General features: G+C 40.0%; 1 protein-coding gene across 6 annotated transcripts in view; it reads left to right on the forward strand.

Annotated features, from left to right (window-relative positions):
* Nucleotides 1–877: 877 nt before the first annotated feature.
* The window catches only part of SLC4A7 (solute carrier family 4 member 7), a 110,069-nt gene continuing 93,207 nt past the window's right edge, over nucleotides 878–17,739 (forward strand). For 4 of the 6 annotated variants that reach the window (XM_025461049.3, XM_025461052.3, XM_025461054.3 and 1 more), the window contains exon 1: nucleotides 879–1,189. In XM_025461049.3, coding sequence (XP_025316834.1) covers nucleotides 1,130–1,189 — 60 coding nt within the window. In that variant the 5' untranslated portion in view covers nucleotides 879–1,129. Of the gene's footprint in view, nucleotides 1,190–17,739 lie in introns of all 6 variants that reach the window. The other 2 variants (XM_025461051.3, XM_025461050.3) reach the window with 2 other exon arrangements.

Consider the following 17,739-nt stretch of genomic DNA (forward strand, 5'->3'; position numbering starts at 1 on the left):
ATAGAACATGTGCTCCGGTCCCGCTGTAACATAGTTTCCCTCCAAAGCACTGATGTAGCTCTTCTCGGCCAACATTTTGTTACCTTTTAAAAAACGCAGGATAATCTTGTTAACAGTAATGCCCACAATAAGCATGCTATGTGTCAGGCACGTTTAGAGACAGACATTCACTTAACCCTTCCGTGTGGACCTGTGTGGCAGGTGCCGTCATCATTCTCAGTTGGGGCTGTAGGCATTTGAGAGCTGCCCTCGAGGTGCGGATATTTGCGCGTGGACTCAAGAGTGTGGGAGCCGCCGTGGTGCCGGGACAAGAGGACAAGCACGCGAGGATGCCTGGCCAGGAAGACTCCCTCTTTCAGAGGCCTCGAGTTGGGGCTCACGCCTACTGATCCAAGAGGGGAAAAAAAAAAAAAAAATCTTGCAGGAGTCATGAAGACCCGTTCGTTCTTTTGGAGTTCCCGGGAGGGTCCTGGATCAGGGTGGCGTCCTCCTATCCTCCTGCTACTCTAAAGGACGTGGGGAGGAGGTGGGGGCGGTGGTAAATTCCACGGCACTTTGAAACTTCGGGCGAAACCTCCCACCCGAGAAACGAGTCAGACGCTTGAGTTTCAGGCAGTTTTTACAAAGAGGGGCGGGGCCTCCCGCGGAGGTGGCGGGGGGCGGTGCACGCGGCGCCGAGCGAGCCGCCGATTGGCTGGGACACGTGCCCGTCCCGCCTGCCCCGTCCCGGCGCGGCGGCCTCCCGGCGGGGTCGGCGGGCGCGCAGAGCGGGCTGGCGCGGCGGCCCCGGCAGGGGGCGTGGCGGGAGGCGGGAGGCGGGAGGCGGGAGGCGGGGCCCGGGCGCCGCGCGTCACGGCCTGCGGCCCCGCCCCCGGGCCCTACGCGGCTGCCTCCGCCTCCCGCGCCTAGTCCTGCCGCTGCTCGGCGCTCGCCCCACGTTCCACGCCGCGGCCTCGCGGGGAGACCAGCCTTGCGGCGGCCGCGCACACGCCCGCGCCTCCCGCGCCTCCCGCGCCTCCCGCGCCTCCCTCCCGCGCACGGCTGTCGGACGCTCGTTCGTTTCCCCTCGCGCGCCGGGCTCGGCGGCGGCGGCGGCGGCGGGCGGACAGCGCGGGCTGGCCGGCGGGCCATGGAGGCGGATGGGGCCGGCGAGCAGATGAGACCGCTACTCACCCGGGTAACGAGCAGGGTGAGGGCGCCGCGGGCGGCGAGGGTCCTCGGCGGGCGGGCGGGGGCGCGGGCGGGGGCGCGGGCGGGACGAGGCAGACAAAGGCGGGGGCGCGGCGGGCGTCGCGGTCCGGCCCGGTGGGCCCTGGCCCGGAGCCCCCCCCGCCGCCCCGCCGTCCCCTTTGTGTGGCGGCCCCGGGAGGCCCGAGTGGGGGCGTCCTCGGCGCGACCCCGGCGGGACCCCGGCGAGACCCCGGCGCGGCCGCGGGGGCCCAGCGTCCGCCCTTGCCCCCGGCCGCCTCCTGCTCTGCGGCGCCGCGCTGCGGGCCGGGGGCTCGGCTCGGGTTGCCTGGGCGCTGGGGTGCGGTGAGCCCCTCGGACACGCATCCGTCTCCTCGCTGTGAGCGCGGCTCCACCTGTTTGTAGCCGCGGGCGGCGGCGAAGAGTCGGGGTGGATCTTGCCCTCCTCGCGCGTCTCCCCGCCCGGCCCGCGCGGGCTGCTTTGTTCGGTGAGTTGCGCGGCCGCGTGGACGAGCTGCTCGGGGCCAGGGCCGCCTCTCGGTCCGCCGCCGCCTCCTGCCGCAGGCCGAGCCCGAGCGGACCGCGTCCTGCGCTCGGGGCCGCCGCGCCCCGTGCCCCGCCGGCCGCTTGGGCTCCGGGATTCGAGGGGAGGCCGGGGGCGCTCCCGAGGGCCAGCGCTGGCCTCCAGGATGCGGGACGGGCGGCCCAAGCTCCAGAAACGGACTTCCTGCTTGTCTGTAGGACACATGCGAACCCACAGAGGGGATCCCCTTCTCTTGTCGGGTAGTTCCTGACTCAGCGGGCAGGGAAGTGTCCTGAATTTTCCGACTCCCAGTTCTCACTCTGTGACCAGCACAGGAGGGACGGTGGTAGTGACATTTTCCAGTCTTTCACGACTCACAGAAAAATTGCTTTTCGTGTGTTTTTTATTCAAGAGTTTTCTTTAATTAACCTGCTTACAAGCCCCCCCTCCCCCCACCCCACATCCCACATCTTTCTAAAGAATATTGTAAAGCCCTGGAGAGTAGTCGCTCGTTATTACTTCAGTGTGCTCACTTACAAATTCTCAAAACACGGAGGAAAACGGAGTCTCCAGACAGTGAAGTCATTTAGCAGTGGTTTTAGGGAAAGCTCAAGTCGCAGTGATGTTGGTAATGGAATACTGGAAACTCGTTCTAAGGAATCTTCAGTCATTCTTTGTGTGACAGTTGAATAAATTGCATTTTGGAAGGGTCCCCCCCCCCCCCCCCAGCACGTTCTGTACCAATGTGTGTCAAATAGTGTTGTCCTTAAATGCAGATTTTCGATTCAGAGCAGTTAAGAACGTTCCAGTTTTCATAAAGCTGGAGAGAAACTGTGTCTTCTCAACTATTACCTACTTAGCTAGCAAAAGGAGCATGGTAATGCCGTTGCCTTCCCGATCATTCATTCATTCTTTCATTCATTCATTGTGATAGCACTTGGAACCTATCCTGTACTATCCAACAAGACAGAACCAGCTCTGCTCTAATAGAAGTTGTCATTCAAATGAATGACAGAGGAGTTATCAAGCACTTATTAGTGGCATGGCAGGGGAGGACTTCGGAAGTGTGTACCTCCTAAATCTCTGGGAAGAAAAGATTTGCCTACAGTAAGCATATACAAATCAGTAATAGGAATTACATAAGCTATCACACAGTCTAAAAACAGAATGCGAGAACAGGAAAACTGTTGGTTTAACTAGTACAGAACACTGTAACTTATGAACTAGGAAGAGAGGAACTGTTTGCATTGACAAAATTACTTTTTTTTTTTATCAATTTTCCCCTGGAAAAGTCATAAAAATGGAAGATTATGATATTCATCAGTCATTTCTCCTTTAACTGACAACATCTTGGCATAGCCAAAAAAATAGAATAAAATTGATATTCATAAAATGCTATCTTGGGTATGTGATTATGCACAATTTTTGAATAAATTGGTGGCAGTTTATATTGCTCTAAAACAAGCCCATCTGTTCCATAATTTAGGCTCTAAGGCTTCCTTTGCGTCTAAAGTTCTGTGTTTTTCATTGATCATGGTTTTGAGATAGGAGAAAGTCATTTATCTTATAAAAATGCAACTTTTGTTTGCTGCAAAAACTTAACTGCAGGCCTCCCTTAGAATTGACTTGAACTGTCAGTCTTTTTTTCTGGTATAGGTTAAATATTCTGTTAGAATAGATAGCACTGTTTAGAAGGTTCCCGGGTTTTGGCAAGTGTTTCTTCTTTTATTTTTTTTTTAAAGATTTTATTTATTTATTCATGATAGTCACAGAGGAGAGAGAGAGAGAGAGAGGCAGAGACACAGGCAGAGGGAGAAGCAGGCTCCATGCACCGGGAGCCCGACGTGGGATTCGATCCCGGGTCTCCAGGATCGCACCCTGGGCCAAAGGCAGGCGCCAAACCGCTGCGCCACCCAGGGATCCCTGTTTCTTCTTTTAAGCAGTACATTATTTAGCACAGTTCTGTTACCACTGAAATTTTTGGGCTGTTCCATGAATTTTGTTGTTTTACAATTTCATTCATTTTATGGATATTAACTTATCTCCTAGGTGCCAGGCACTGGGGATGTGGGCACCCAAGGTAGAGTCTTAATCTCACTGAGTTTATTTTGGCATGTGTAGTGAACACAGTGATAGCATTTGTATTCCTGCTAATTCCATTTGTGAGTGCCTGTTGAAACATTTTCCTGAGTCCATTAGAAATACTTTTTAAAAAGTAGTCAATAGAATAAATAAAAGTAACAACTTAGAATGAATTTAGTGGTGGTTGGCAAGTAGAAGGTTTTTTGGTGGGTCTGTAACTAAGCATATTCTTTGGGATCTGTGGTTAGGTATTGATAACTCTAGATATAAAATGTACTCCAGGCATAGTATCAGAATTTTAGTTACCTTTTTGCCTTTAGTTGGTTTCTCTGCATCACAATCCATGGAATTGTAATAGAGGGAGAGACAAGAAACCTCATCTGTCCAAGTGAAACTGTAGGACGATTGAATTGGATTGAAGAATTGTTTTATTTGGTAATTGAGACTGAGAAGTATACAGGTGTTTTTCTAATAGAGCTTAGGGTATGAAAATTAGAATATTTTGTTACACCAATCTTCTGTTAGTTGAGTAGGTTAAAATCGAAAGCCAAAGTAACCTGTTGTTAGAGGAACCTGGTTTATTTTAGTGGTATGTGGTATGCTAACCAATATATTTTAAAGCCTTAGTAGTTAAACTTGTCAACATCCTGTAATGGGTTGTTTTTCTTCCTCTTTCCTTCCCCTTCTTTTTTACTGTATTTTACCACAAATATGATCTTAAAGTGGATAGGATCTGCAGCTGACAAAATGAGCCATTTACATAAAAGGAGCATACAGGTGATTCAAAGGATTAGTGTTATAAATTAGTCATTGTGGCTTTTGATTTTTATATTATAGCTTCCTCTTATTGATTATAGATTCTTCCATAGTTACCGCTTTTTATGGATACAGCATTTCCGATTTTGTAATAAGCATGTATCCGTAATAAAGATCAGTGTTTATATATGTAAGGGTGCAGCACCTCCCCCACCCCCTTGTAAGCCCGTTTTTGAACCAAGAGAATTTTTGGTTCCTGTACAAAGCAGGTACCTATTCCAGTATTCTACCTTACAATGGAATTTGCCTCTTTGTTTAGTAAACTACTTCATGTATTTTGTTGAGTAATACTCATTGGATTTTATAATTTGGGGAGACTTTTAGGATTATATGTAATTATGATGATAATAAACCATGAAAGGGTCTATGTTTGGCATGGTGTTATGATAGTGTTTGGTAGTGTTGCTGTGAACAGTCTTCCTGAGGGCAAAGGACTTAGCAGTGCTAGGTTTCTAGATTAGTGACTCTTTGCTTCCATGCGCTAGACATTTAAATGGCTGCTATGAGAGTGGCCACTTTTTTTCAGTGCTTGGTTTAGGAAGATAGTGTGATGATGACATAAATATACTCTTATATATGGAGCTGATTTGCTACTGCAGAAAAGTTCTAGTTTGGCTTTTATAAGCAGATTTTCATATTTATTCCAAAGAGGATTTTTTAAATATTTTAACTGTTACTAAGTCATAGTTTGGATTTTAAAAGCAGTTGTTTTCTGAACAATATCAAAGTGAAGGGTAAAGCATAATCTATCTTTTCATAATGAAATAGAAAAGCTACTTTAATATTTTAAATATTCTTTCTTTTGTAGAGAATATGTAGCTTAGTGTCATTGGTTTTTATTTTGATTACATGTCAGACAGTATAGAATTGTCCTCTCTCTCTGGATTCCAGGACTGTACTGCTTCTTTTTGTCAGATTGCCCAATTTGGAGAAGCTGTTGAGTTATATATCATCCCTGACTAGGACTTGGGAATTGGATATACCTTGAAAATGGATTCACATGTGCAAGGTGCCTATACTTTATATTATAGAATGGACTGTGGACTGGTTTCTCAGAAAGCATGAGAAAGGAAAACATGATACGTATAATCTCTTTTTTCTCATGATTTGCCATAGTGTATAATTAACATTTGGCGCTTGTATGCTTAGTACATATTCTTTTACATACAGATTGCTTTCAGGTTGATACCATTCTTTATTCTGGAAAAATATGATACTTAGACCTTAGGAATTGATATATTAAAAAAAAAAGATAGGAATAGAGCAAATTTATATATAATAGACTTTCTTCCCATTGAGTTCCATGGTAGTATTGGAGAGGTTTTCATTAAGAAAAAAAGTTATCTTAAGAAACATGCTTGAGAAGTGCTTGGGTGGCTTAATTGGTTAAGCATCTGACTCCTGATTTCGGCTCAGGTCACGATCTCAGGGTTGTGAGATCGAGCCCCAGTTGGGCTCTGTGCTGAGTGTGGAGCCTGCTTAAGATTCTTTCTCTCCTTCTGTAAAAAAAAAAAAAAAAGAAAAAAGAAAGAAAGAAATAAACAATTTTTTAGAATATTTTTAAAAAATGTATTTGAGAGGGAATAGCATGCACCAAGCATGGGAAGGGAGAGAAGCAGAGGGAGAAGCAGATTCCTCACTGAGCAAGGATCCTGATGCAGAGTTTAATTCCAGGACCTTGGGATCATGACTTGAGCCAAAGGCAAATGCTTAACCGACTGAGCCAGGTGCCCCCAAGAAACAAATTTTTGATAGAATTTAAATGAGAAATTTCCATTCTGTTACAGTTTGGCCCCATCATGATGTAGAAAACATCTTTTCTTTTTTACAGTTGTAGCACTTTTTAATATTTTCCATGGGTGGGTGTGGTTTTGGGGAGAAACGTCAGGGAATGGAGGAAAGAAGGGTATTACTGGATTGTGTTTGTCTGAATTACTACAGATGCCACATATAGGCAGATTTAAGCTTTTGCACAAAGCTCCATGAGAAGAGCCTGATCTGAGCTTAAGCCCCCACCGGCCCTCTCTTCTGAATGTCCTTCTGCCTTTTTGTAGGGTACCAATCCCAAATCAGATGTGGTAGTCCTTCCTTTGTCACTTTTTCAATTTAATCATTCTACCCTAATCATTTTGCCTGCTAGACTGTAATCATGCTTGGAGATTCTTTGTTCTGCTTTTAAAACTGGATTTTTTTTTTTTTCCTCCCCTGGGCATTCACATTGTCACTTTCAGATTTGCAGCAGAATTATATTTCCAGCAGATACTGCTATCCAATGTGAAATCCTGAAAATCCTAAATGTTATGATCATATTCATACAAAATGAATTAAAGACCAACTTTTTTAATCCTGTAAGAATCTAATTTACTTAAGATGAGAGACATCTGTGTAAAAATCAGACTCAACCCCTTGTAACAATTCTCACAATTATTTAGTAGAATTTACTTTATTTGATATTGTTAACTGTTTAACGTAATATCTTTGAATGTGCTTTGTTTGCTTTGCACCAAGGTACACACTCATGGTGAATTCTCTGCTGCTTTTTCATTAGCTCTGGGTTCTGTCCTAACATTTGTAGTATTAATGGTGCCACAGATAATATAGCACTTCTATTCATTGCTTCTCAAATAGATAAGACCATGGGGACTGTGGTCCATGAATCCCCAGAAACGGAAAATTTTATGCTTGTATGCATTCTTTCCAGGAGAGAATCAAATAGCTTTACATTCAGATCTCTGAGGTGTTTATAATCCAAAAAGAGTGAAGGAATGCCTAGTCTAAAATTGAGCTCAGTTGGTTTCCTTAAAAGTTCTTAGAAGTCTTATATTTTGCTTAAATAGATGACAATAATTATTATATCAGCCCCAGTATTTTCTAGAGTTTGTTTTGTGGAACATTTCATCTGTAGAAGGTTTTGCCAAGTAAGTTTGGGAAATGTCACACACTATACTTTTCAGAGATTCATAATGCATAATGATGTGCTAAAGGCTCTGAGAAATCCTCTAATAAATACATTAAACTTTGTTGGGGGAGAGAATATAGTCATGTAAAATGGAAATTTCTGATGATTCTTACAAAATATGAACAGTAAGTAGGTCACTCATCTGTCTTATTACAGATCTAAGAAAGCAAATCCTGTGATACTGATAATTCACTTTGTTACAGTAACAGGAGAGATTTGAAAGATGTATCATTTAGGAAGACGCTTTGAAAGCAACCTGATAAGGTCTGGTTGAATAAATTATGGTATATCCACAGAGTGAGGTATTACAGCTATAAAAAAAGAATGAGGAAGATCTCTTTGTACTGATGTGAACAGATCTCTAGGGTAAATTGATTAAAAAAGGCAAAGTGAGGGACAAAGGGTGCTATACAGTGCCTTTTCTTTAAGGGGATAAGAATGTGTATTTGTATTTACTGGTATTTTTGCAAATACACTAGGAAGGAAAACAAGAATCCAACAAGAAATGGTTGTCATAAAGGGTATGAGGGAATGGGAATTGAGACAGGAGTGGGAGCAAAACTTTAATCTATGTCTTTCTGTGTAGTTTTGGTTTTTGAACTGTGCAAACACATTACTCAGTAAAAGAGAGGATGGTTTCTTATATTTATGTCATGGGTTAACATTAGCTATTTCATGAGAAATGTATATAGTCTAATATGTTATCAGCTGCTTAATTTTTCATGTTAAAAAGGCACCGTATGAATGGGAGAGTTGTTAATTGATGCCTATCAGTAAAATCACATACTACATACCTAACTTACTGAATCTACAAGTCTTTTGGCAGTTTTGAGTTTGCATGTTTCTGATGTCCAGTTCCTCCTCTCACTTTTCAACTCTTTTCTCTCCAGGGATTTAGATTTTGGTAGAGTAAGTAGAAGGCATGTTGTGGGAAGAGACTGAGGTGTTATAAATGAAGTGCCTTAGGCATTGGAAAGAACTGCTTGGTTATATATGTTCTTAAAGTTAGAATTTTCCTTTGTGATTTTTATACTTTCAATCAGGATCATAAGTGTTAAAAAAAAAAGTCATCTAGACTAATTATGATTAATTGTTGAGATTACAGTGACACTGTGGCAGGAGACACCGTTTGTACTGTTTTCTTGTTTTTGCTCTTGAAGGCACCATTTACCTCGAGTGTGGTGTGACTGCTTTCCCATAGAGCTGTGCAACGTGGCAGTCCTGTGGGAAGACCTCACTGTAATTGCATGTCTTCCATGTGAAATGTCAATCCCTACATTAAAAAAAAAAAAACTAATTAAAAATAAAACTAAGAAATAATTCTGTTTAGCCAGTTTTTAGAAGCCAATAATTTGGAAAAGAGAATCATTTTTTTCCTCTCTTGACAGTATTTTTGTATTTATATTTGTGTGAAAGCCTCAGTGGCATTCTGAGACCTCCCAGCACCTCAGATGGAATAATGGAAGTGCTGAGTAAGGAGGAGGAATGCCATGATTCTCCTATTGTTGTGAATTGCTAATCTAGGATTTATGATTTTGTCCTTTGCTCTGGGGCAAGTGAAGTGATAACTAACCCTTTAAAGGAAGCCTCCTTTGAGCTTTGCATTTTATTAGGTATCTTTTAATCACTTATCCCTGTTACAGATGTGAACTCATAGGCAGAGAGATTTTCTGTAGTTTCCCAGGCCATACAATTAGTAGGAGGCTAACATGAGATTTGAACTCAAGGTTGATGCCAAATCACTACTTCTCCCTCTTGTTCCATTTCTCATTAGTCTAGAGTAATCCGTTATCCCTATTTGTCAGTGTCATTTGACATTAATCATATTAGGTAGTTTTACATTTGTGTTACTTGAAAGCTGTATTTGCCTTAGATAATTGAGTTAACCATTTTATATTTAAAAGGTTTTAAAAAAAAGGGTTTATTACTGTAACTTCTGTGAATTTGTTGCTAACATTATGGAAATTAAATATTTCAAATAAATTTACTTCTGTCTCCAGATTCAAGGAATCTAAATTTTTCTGCATCATTAATGAATTCTCAATTAGGTCTATTCTGAGGTTTAATATATAGAAAGCATTCAGTGACTGTTCAATGAATGAATATTAGGATAATATCATGAACTCTTAAGATTTGAAGTTGAATATGCTTTTAGTTCATTGTTTTATCAGTCAGTTAAGAAATTTTGTAGCTTTTATCTGTGATATTACCATGAAGGAAAAGACTCCTATTTTGCTTGCAATAACTGCTAGTAGAATAGAATATTTTTTGCCTTGGTTCTGTTGAGGGGGAATATTGAATAAATATAGTTTGGATTGATCCCAGAATAATAGTACTTAAATATTTTTAACCTGAAATATGATTTCAGGCAAGTGAGTATTATGTACATTGAAATGAAAATTTTATGACTCTTGGGGGGCTGCCTGGGTGGCTCAGGGGTTGAGCTTCTGCCTTTGGCCCGGGGTTTGATCCTGGGGTCCCGAGATCGAGTCCCATGTTGGGCTCCCTGCATGGAGCCTGCTTCTCTCTCTGCTGTGTCTCTGCCAATCTCTCTCTCTCTCTCTCTCTCTCTCTCTCTCTCATGAATAAATAAATAAAATCTTTAAAAAATTTTTTTTATGACTCTTGAACGGCTTCACAAGTTCTAAATACATTTAAACAGACTGCTGGAAAACATTGGATATTTTGCTTATATATTAATACTTGTCTAATATTTGCTTTATGAAAATTTGTGAGTTTTAATGTATATAATTATAAAAGGACCAATGGCAAGAAAAGGGATCTCAAACCCCAGATATGATGTCAGCTGTTATACATATATATATAAAATTATATGTAATTTTATATAAAATATAAAACATATATATGTAAAACATATATAAAACATATATATATGTTTGAAATTGTGCTATTTCTCTTAATTCATTAGAATTATTACTTACATAATATATTTTTTGGTTCATTTGCTTTTAATTTTGTGATTTTGAGGTTCCTGGGCTCTATTCCTTCCTGGACTCTGCCTCCGTAACTTCCTGGTCCTTGCATAAGTGTTTGCACAGGTGCCATAACTGACTAGCACACTGACTCAGTGGAGTCTTTTCAGTAATATTCTGTATTTATTTTTGTTTTGCTTATAACTGTTCCCAGATGACCTTATGATATGTTCAGGAGGAGTTTCCTCATCCATTTTTGCACATACCATTAGCAGTATTCTCAGGATGAGATTCTGTCCTGAACCTTTTTTTTTTTTAAGACTTTATCCATTCATGAGAGACACAGAGAGAGGCAGAGACACAGGCAGAGGGAGAAGCAGGCTCCACGCAGGGAGCCTGATGCGGGACTCATCCGGGGCTCCAGGATCACACCCTGGGCCAAAAGCAGGCGCTAAACCGCTGAGCCACCCAGGGATCCCCTGTCTGAACCTTTTTAAATCTGGGCAGGTTGGTCTCCCTGTTTAAGAATAAGAGATTCATTCAGACTAACATTAGTCTTCATTTGGTCTTTCATTTTATTTTATTGAACTGCTTTTTATTCAGTTAATAGGCAGTTCACTAAATAACCACAAGCCCCAAACCTTATTTTCAGGGCAAAGTAAATTTGGGCATAGCCAAACCTTAGCTCCTGGTGTGACAAGTACATGTTTGGGTTTCACACACACTGGGTTTCCCATGTGTAATCTGCCACCAGGTGGCCTTGGGCAACTAGTATTTTTGAATCTCATTTTTCTCATCTATAAAATTGAAATTACAGTACTCACAGGGCTTCTTCAGGATCAGGGAAAAGAATATACCTTGCATAAAATGCTGAATGTGCCTATGGAAACATGTAATTAGTAACCACCCTGTATTCTTCTGAAATATCTCATAATAGAATTCTAAAAGAATTAGTCTGTGTATTGATTAAAAAGAAATAGAAAATAGAGAATCTTGATCGTCTTCTGGCATGGAGATGTTCTAGATAGCTCTGTGGGAAGGGGTTAGGTGTTAGGAATAATTGAGTCTTCTACCTGTGTTTTTCCCTTGCTCTTAAAGGACTCCCATACTCACAACACTTCTGAGGATAGATGTGGGAGAGGGTGTTTCCTCATACCAATCAATTCTGTGAGACTAGCTGAATGTCCTACAATTTAACACAGTTCTGGCACTATCTACCTGGAGATAGCATCAGGTCCCACAAGTTTAAGTGCCCTGACTCACGCAGCTGCCCCTTCAGATGCCAGTGGCCAGTCTAGGTTGTCACCTGGCCTTCTGACTGATCAGCTATAAAGTGGAGGTTCCCCTGACTCCTCCTTGGATTCAACTGATACACTAGAGCAGCTCACAGAAGTCAGAAAATTTTATTTGCTGTTTGCCAGTTTATTCTAAAAGGATATGATAAAGGATGAACATCCAGATGGATGAGATACATAGAGCAAAGTATGTGTGGCAGGGGATTGTGGAGCTTCCATCTATCTGATCTCATAGAGTGCCAGTCTCCTAGCGCTCTACCCATGTGTTCAGGCACCTAGAATCTACTTGGGGGAGTTTTATGGAGGCTTCACCATTCTGGTATGACAATCATTAACTCCATTTCCAGCCCCTCTCCCTTCTCCAGAGAGTGGGATTAGCACTGAATTTCAAGCTTCTAATCATGGCTTGAGCTTTCTGTGACCAGCCCCTATCTAGGAGCCAACAAGGGTCACCTCATTAGAACAAGAAACCCTGCTATCATGCAGGAAGTGCCAAAGGATTTAAGAGTTCTGTGTCAGGAATCAGGGACAAAATGTTTAGAAGTTTAAAGCATAATATTATTTTCATATAAATAATTTTAACCATTGACGAAACATTTAAAATGTAATATATGTCTCTCCCTTTAAAAAAAAGAATACTAATCACTAGTATTGGGTTGTTGTGGTCTTTTTAAAACTTATTTTAATTATTTTCTTTTGTCATTGAATTTCTATGTGTTACAGATTTGTTATAGATAACAAATGAAATCCAGTAGTTATTTAAATGGGCAGGGGAAGAGAAGGTTTTCTGTTATACGTTCTCTATGATACCAATTTTACCTCCTCCAGTGGTTTTCTGATTCTTGGCTTGTTACAGATAGCTGAGGTTGCTAGATAACTTAATTCTGTTTCGGTGAGATATTCTGTATCTTCTTATTACTTACTGTTAGGCTTTCAGAATTCAGCCCACAGGGTATTGCAGTGTAGGGGAGTTCATTGCGCAGCTTGGCAGAGTAGGTGTAAGAAGGTTCCTAATTGTTCCTCTGCAAAAGGCTCAGTGACTAGAAATTTTATGATTTTAACTTTCATCTTAAATTTAATTATCATTTGTATTATTTTTTTCCGTGATCTGAACTAATAAGAATTACCATGTATTTAATTGGATAAAGTGAGGCTTCTGAATGTTTTGTCATTCATATATATATATATATATATATACACACACACACACACAGATATGTACATATATATGTACACATAGTCTCATATATATATGATTACATATTAACTTGAGCCATTGGATCATTAAACAATTTATAGAGATATATAGGAATTTTGAGATTACTTGTAGCATTGAATTTTAATGGATTATATTAGTTAAGCTACCATTCTGTTACAAAAATATGATTTCCCAAAAGGTCATTATTGTAGGAATTTTAAGGTAATACAGTTTTAAGGAGGTCATATAAGAACTTTATTGTCAGATTGATGTTTTCTTCCATTTTTCAAGCTACTTCAAATTGGTTTTAAAAAGAGTTTTGATAGAGGTAAGGTAAATAAAAGTAATTTTATTGATTAAAAATCAAAACAGTATTTCAATACGATTTCATAGCAAAGTATGGACCCCTCCAGAATTAGAATTCATTTTGGAAGTACGATGGGGAGAAGTGGGAGATAAAGTCATGGAGTGAGGGAAAGAAGTTTTAGATTAACTTTCATCATTTCATTTGAAAAATACAAATTGCATATTTTACACAATTATTATACTCAGTTTTCATACTAATTTGTTTTGCTATCATCTCCTAATTGTGTTGAGTTAGCAATAGATGGGTGAAAAAGGTTAAGTGGTGAATATTGAGTGGATTGGATGCTAGGGATTGCTTTGTACTTACAGTGCTAGTACTTCCTTAATTATGGTCGTGAACTTCAAATGGGGCAGTTTGAAATTATTTGTTGGCAGTGAATCTCAGATCATCAGGGGTTGCTGCATCTTCCTGCCTCTACAATTGGTAGAAGTATTAGAGAAGTAAATCATGTTCATTGGAAAAAAAAATTATAGAAAGCCCAAAGGATGTAATTTCAGCTTTATTTTTCAATCTGCTTCAAGAGAATGACACATGCATCATAGTATATGAGCACTGATAGACTAATTTTGGTTGGGCCTGTTGGTTAGTGGTTTAGTGTTTAATTCCTTGAATGACTCTAGAGATAACAGTTTTTGCTTAAGTTGTCTGAAATAAATGAAGTTGACCTTTGTGTTCTAGGGCCTTTAATGAGAACTCTCTACTTATGGTGTGGATTGTGATTTAAAATTTTAATTTTACCTTTTTTCACTTTGTCCTCCATTATTCAGAATAGTTATGAAGCTGAAACCTGATTAGCCTTTGCTTGTCCAGCTTTTAAAGTAGGTATTGTTAAATAAAATTTAGGAGCGATTACCCTAAATATTTGTTCCCTGAATCTTCTCCTCACTGTTTTCCAAACTGTTGTGATTTATTAGTGATTTGCAAGAACAATTTATTGGATTATACAAGCATTTAAAAAAGTAAAGTAACAGCAGAAAATACCAAACAATACATTTGGATAGATAATTGTTTTGTGAAACTTTTGTAACATACATATACATAGATGTAAACAGATAACTGTGTGTACTGTAGTCCCAGTGATTCCTGTTAAAAAACATATGGTCTCATTCATTTGGGGAATATAAATAATAGGGGAAGGGAGAAGAAATGGGTAGGAAATATCAGAAAGGGAGACAGAACATGGAAGTAAACAAACTAGGGGTGGTGGAAGGGGAGGAGGGTGGGGAGTGGGGGTGACTGGGTGGTGGGCACTGAGGAGGGCACTTGATGGGATGTGCACTGGGTGTTATTCTGTATGTTGGCAAATTGAACACCAATACAAAATAAATTTATTATTAAAAAAATTGGAAATCCATTTCTATAAGATTAACATTTGATTACAGTCTTTTGAGAATTATATATTTATATATATATACACATACATGTATAATGTTTTTTTCATTTAAAATTTGAGTAAATCCAAATAAATACATAGATTAAACACTATTATTTGATGTCTAAGTTAATGCTACATCAAAAGGTTTATATTGGAGAATTTAACTTTTGGTTCCATGTATAATAAATGAGGTATAATGAGAAAGAAGAACTTCCGACAGATTTTCCTCTGTTCTGTTTTAAACTCTTATCAACTATTAAGCCTTTAGGATCATGGGAAAAAATCATATATATGTATATGTGATATGTAAATAAAAAGCTTAGTCAGTTTGATCCACAAGTACCTGAGATACTGCAATATTTATAAGGAGATGATCTTTGGAAAGGACTTATATGGAGCACTCTATAATAAAATCTTATCTTTAATACCTTAGCAATTTAATCAGTTCTCTATTACTGTACATTAGATGCTTTGAGATTTTATAAGAAGCAAGATGAGAAGCATGGACTGGTTAATGCTATTAAACTGTAATTCTTCTGTTTTATGTGTATGTAAATACATAGTTACATACATCTTTTTTTTTAATTTCTAAAGATTTTATTTATTTATTCATGAGAGACACACAGAGAGAGAGGCAGAGACATGGGTAGAGGGAGGAGCAGGCTCCATGCAGGGAGCCTGATGTGGGACTCTATCCCAGGTCTCCAGGACCATGCCCTGAGCCCACGGTGGTGCTAAACTGCTGAGCCACACGGGCTGCCCTACATACACATTTTTATCATATAGTATGTAAATACATAGTCCAAACCATGCATGGCTTGAAAGAAGACAAGTATTGTTTATTGTACAGGATAATCCTTAGACACTTAGGTTTTTTTGGAGAGAGATCTGAAGGAGATTGCATTTAGTTCAGTAATTTATTGATGTAGGAAAGAATGAGTCTGATTTCCTTTGATAAACTGTAATTTTTTTTCTTAATCTCTACACCCACGGTGGGCCTTGAACTCACAATTCTGAGATCAGGAATTCCATGTGCTACCAACTGAGCCAGCCAGGTGTCCCTGATAAACTATAATTTAAACTCAGTATATTTGCAGATTAAGTATTAGTGAAAAAAGTAAAGCATGTTCCTTATGATTCCATTTTTTTGTGTATTTATTGGAAGGAGATTTAATATTGAATATTGAGATAGGTAAAAATTAATAATCGAGTATCTTGGAGGTAGAATTTAAGGGTAAATAGATGATTATTTTTGAAATTTTTATAATTTAAAAATATATATTGTTTTAAGTAAACTGCACCCCGAGCATGGGGCTTGAACTCAATGTCCCCAACAAGATCAAGAGGTGTATGCTCTACCAATTGAGCCAGCCAGGTACTTCTGTAATAAAAATACTGTAAAGTATCTGAAGTTAGTCTCTTATAACCACTTCTTATACAGATTCATTATTACTGAAAGAGTTAAATTATTTTGTAGGGATTGGACAGAATGGTCATTTTTTTTCACTGGATCATCATCTTAGCAATGGTTGTAATTATTGACCAGTGTGTTGAGTTTTTAACTGTAAAGATGGTTGTAGTGAGAATTATTTTCATATAATTGAGCTTTAGGCTTTTGATGAGTTTAAGTGTGTTTAGGCTTGATTATCATTTTTTTGCAAGGGCCTCTAAATTACTTATGCCATTCTAGAGCTGAATTCCTTTACCAGGTTTTTAAGCCTAATCTATGTTTGAGCTTTTGATGACTATAAGAGAAGTCATCAGGGGACCCTGTATAGGAATTTATATTTGTTTCTATTTTACCATGTCATAAATGTGATATGGAAACAGTATACTTCCATAATTCCTATCCTGTGAACCTTGAGTCTCTCTAGCCTGCCTTTCATTTTTATTTTTTGCTTTTGTCTATTGCTTGCATTTTCCTGTCCAGTTTAGAATCGATGGCCCATGTCTTCAGCCTCTTCCTTGTTGTTTGAGGGCATTTATCATCATGTCTCTTGGTGATAAATATTTCAGTAAATTCCTAATTCTCAATTTAACTGTGCTGAAGATACTCAGAACAGCTGGAAAAATTAAGTTACCCAGGTTGATAGATTGGTACCCCTATACATTGATGCTTCTTTCCCTCTGGTTCCTCACCAAACAGAAAATACTCCTCTAATTCTCTCCTGTGCTGTACAGTGAGCACACCAAACATTCTTGTTCTCCTCAGAATGTATCCTTTCACCCCTCAATCTTAGTAAATATTGCTACTTTCTTTGCAGAGGCAATAGAGGAAGCCAGAAGGAGCTTCATCACACTGTTATTTCGACTTGGACAGCTCAGCTGGTTCTTGTGGTGTCTTATGTAGGACTTATCAAACCTTTCCTTCCTGTGTTTCTTATCTCAGTGAATGGCACACTATCTATTTGGCTCAAATTTGAAAATGTGAGCATTGTCATGACTTTTCTCTCCCTCTGCCCAAACTCAAAATCCAGTGGATTCAGCATCCTATCTCGAATCAGTCTCCTCTCTCCATACCCTTTGATCATTGTAGTTCAGACCTCAATCTTCTTTTGCCTGGAATAACAACAGTATCTTTCCATTTGGCTTCCGGTGTTAAAGAAACAGTTATTTAAAGACACCTGCTAAGGAAGGTAAAAACAAAGTATTTAAGGGAGACCATCATGATATGGGTGTAGGGACCACTGCAGTGGAGGAGAGGGATTGGACCCAACTCTGACTCTAATGAGGATAAGAGGCATTTATATTTAGGAAGCAAGGTGGAGGTCCGTCAGTGGAAGATTACTAAAAGGAAACAGCAGAGGTAAGGGGATTCTTGTTAGAGTAACTTGGCAGAAGCTGGAAGGCAGGACAGGGGTGGTAAGGTATCCAAGGTGGTCAGACACCAAGGATGAGTGATTTTCATTAATGATTTATCAGGATTCTCACTCAAACTGGATTCTATAAGGATAAAGAGGGAAATCCCAACTCTCCTCAGAGAAGCCTGATTAAAGTTTGGTC

This window comes from Canis lupus, chromosome 23, assembly GCF_003254725.2.
Source record: "Canis lupus dingo isolate Sandy chromosome 23, ASM325472v2, whole genome shotgun sequence".
NCBI lineage: Eukaryota > Metazoa > Chordata > Mammalia > Carnivora > Canidae > Canis > Canis lupus.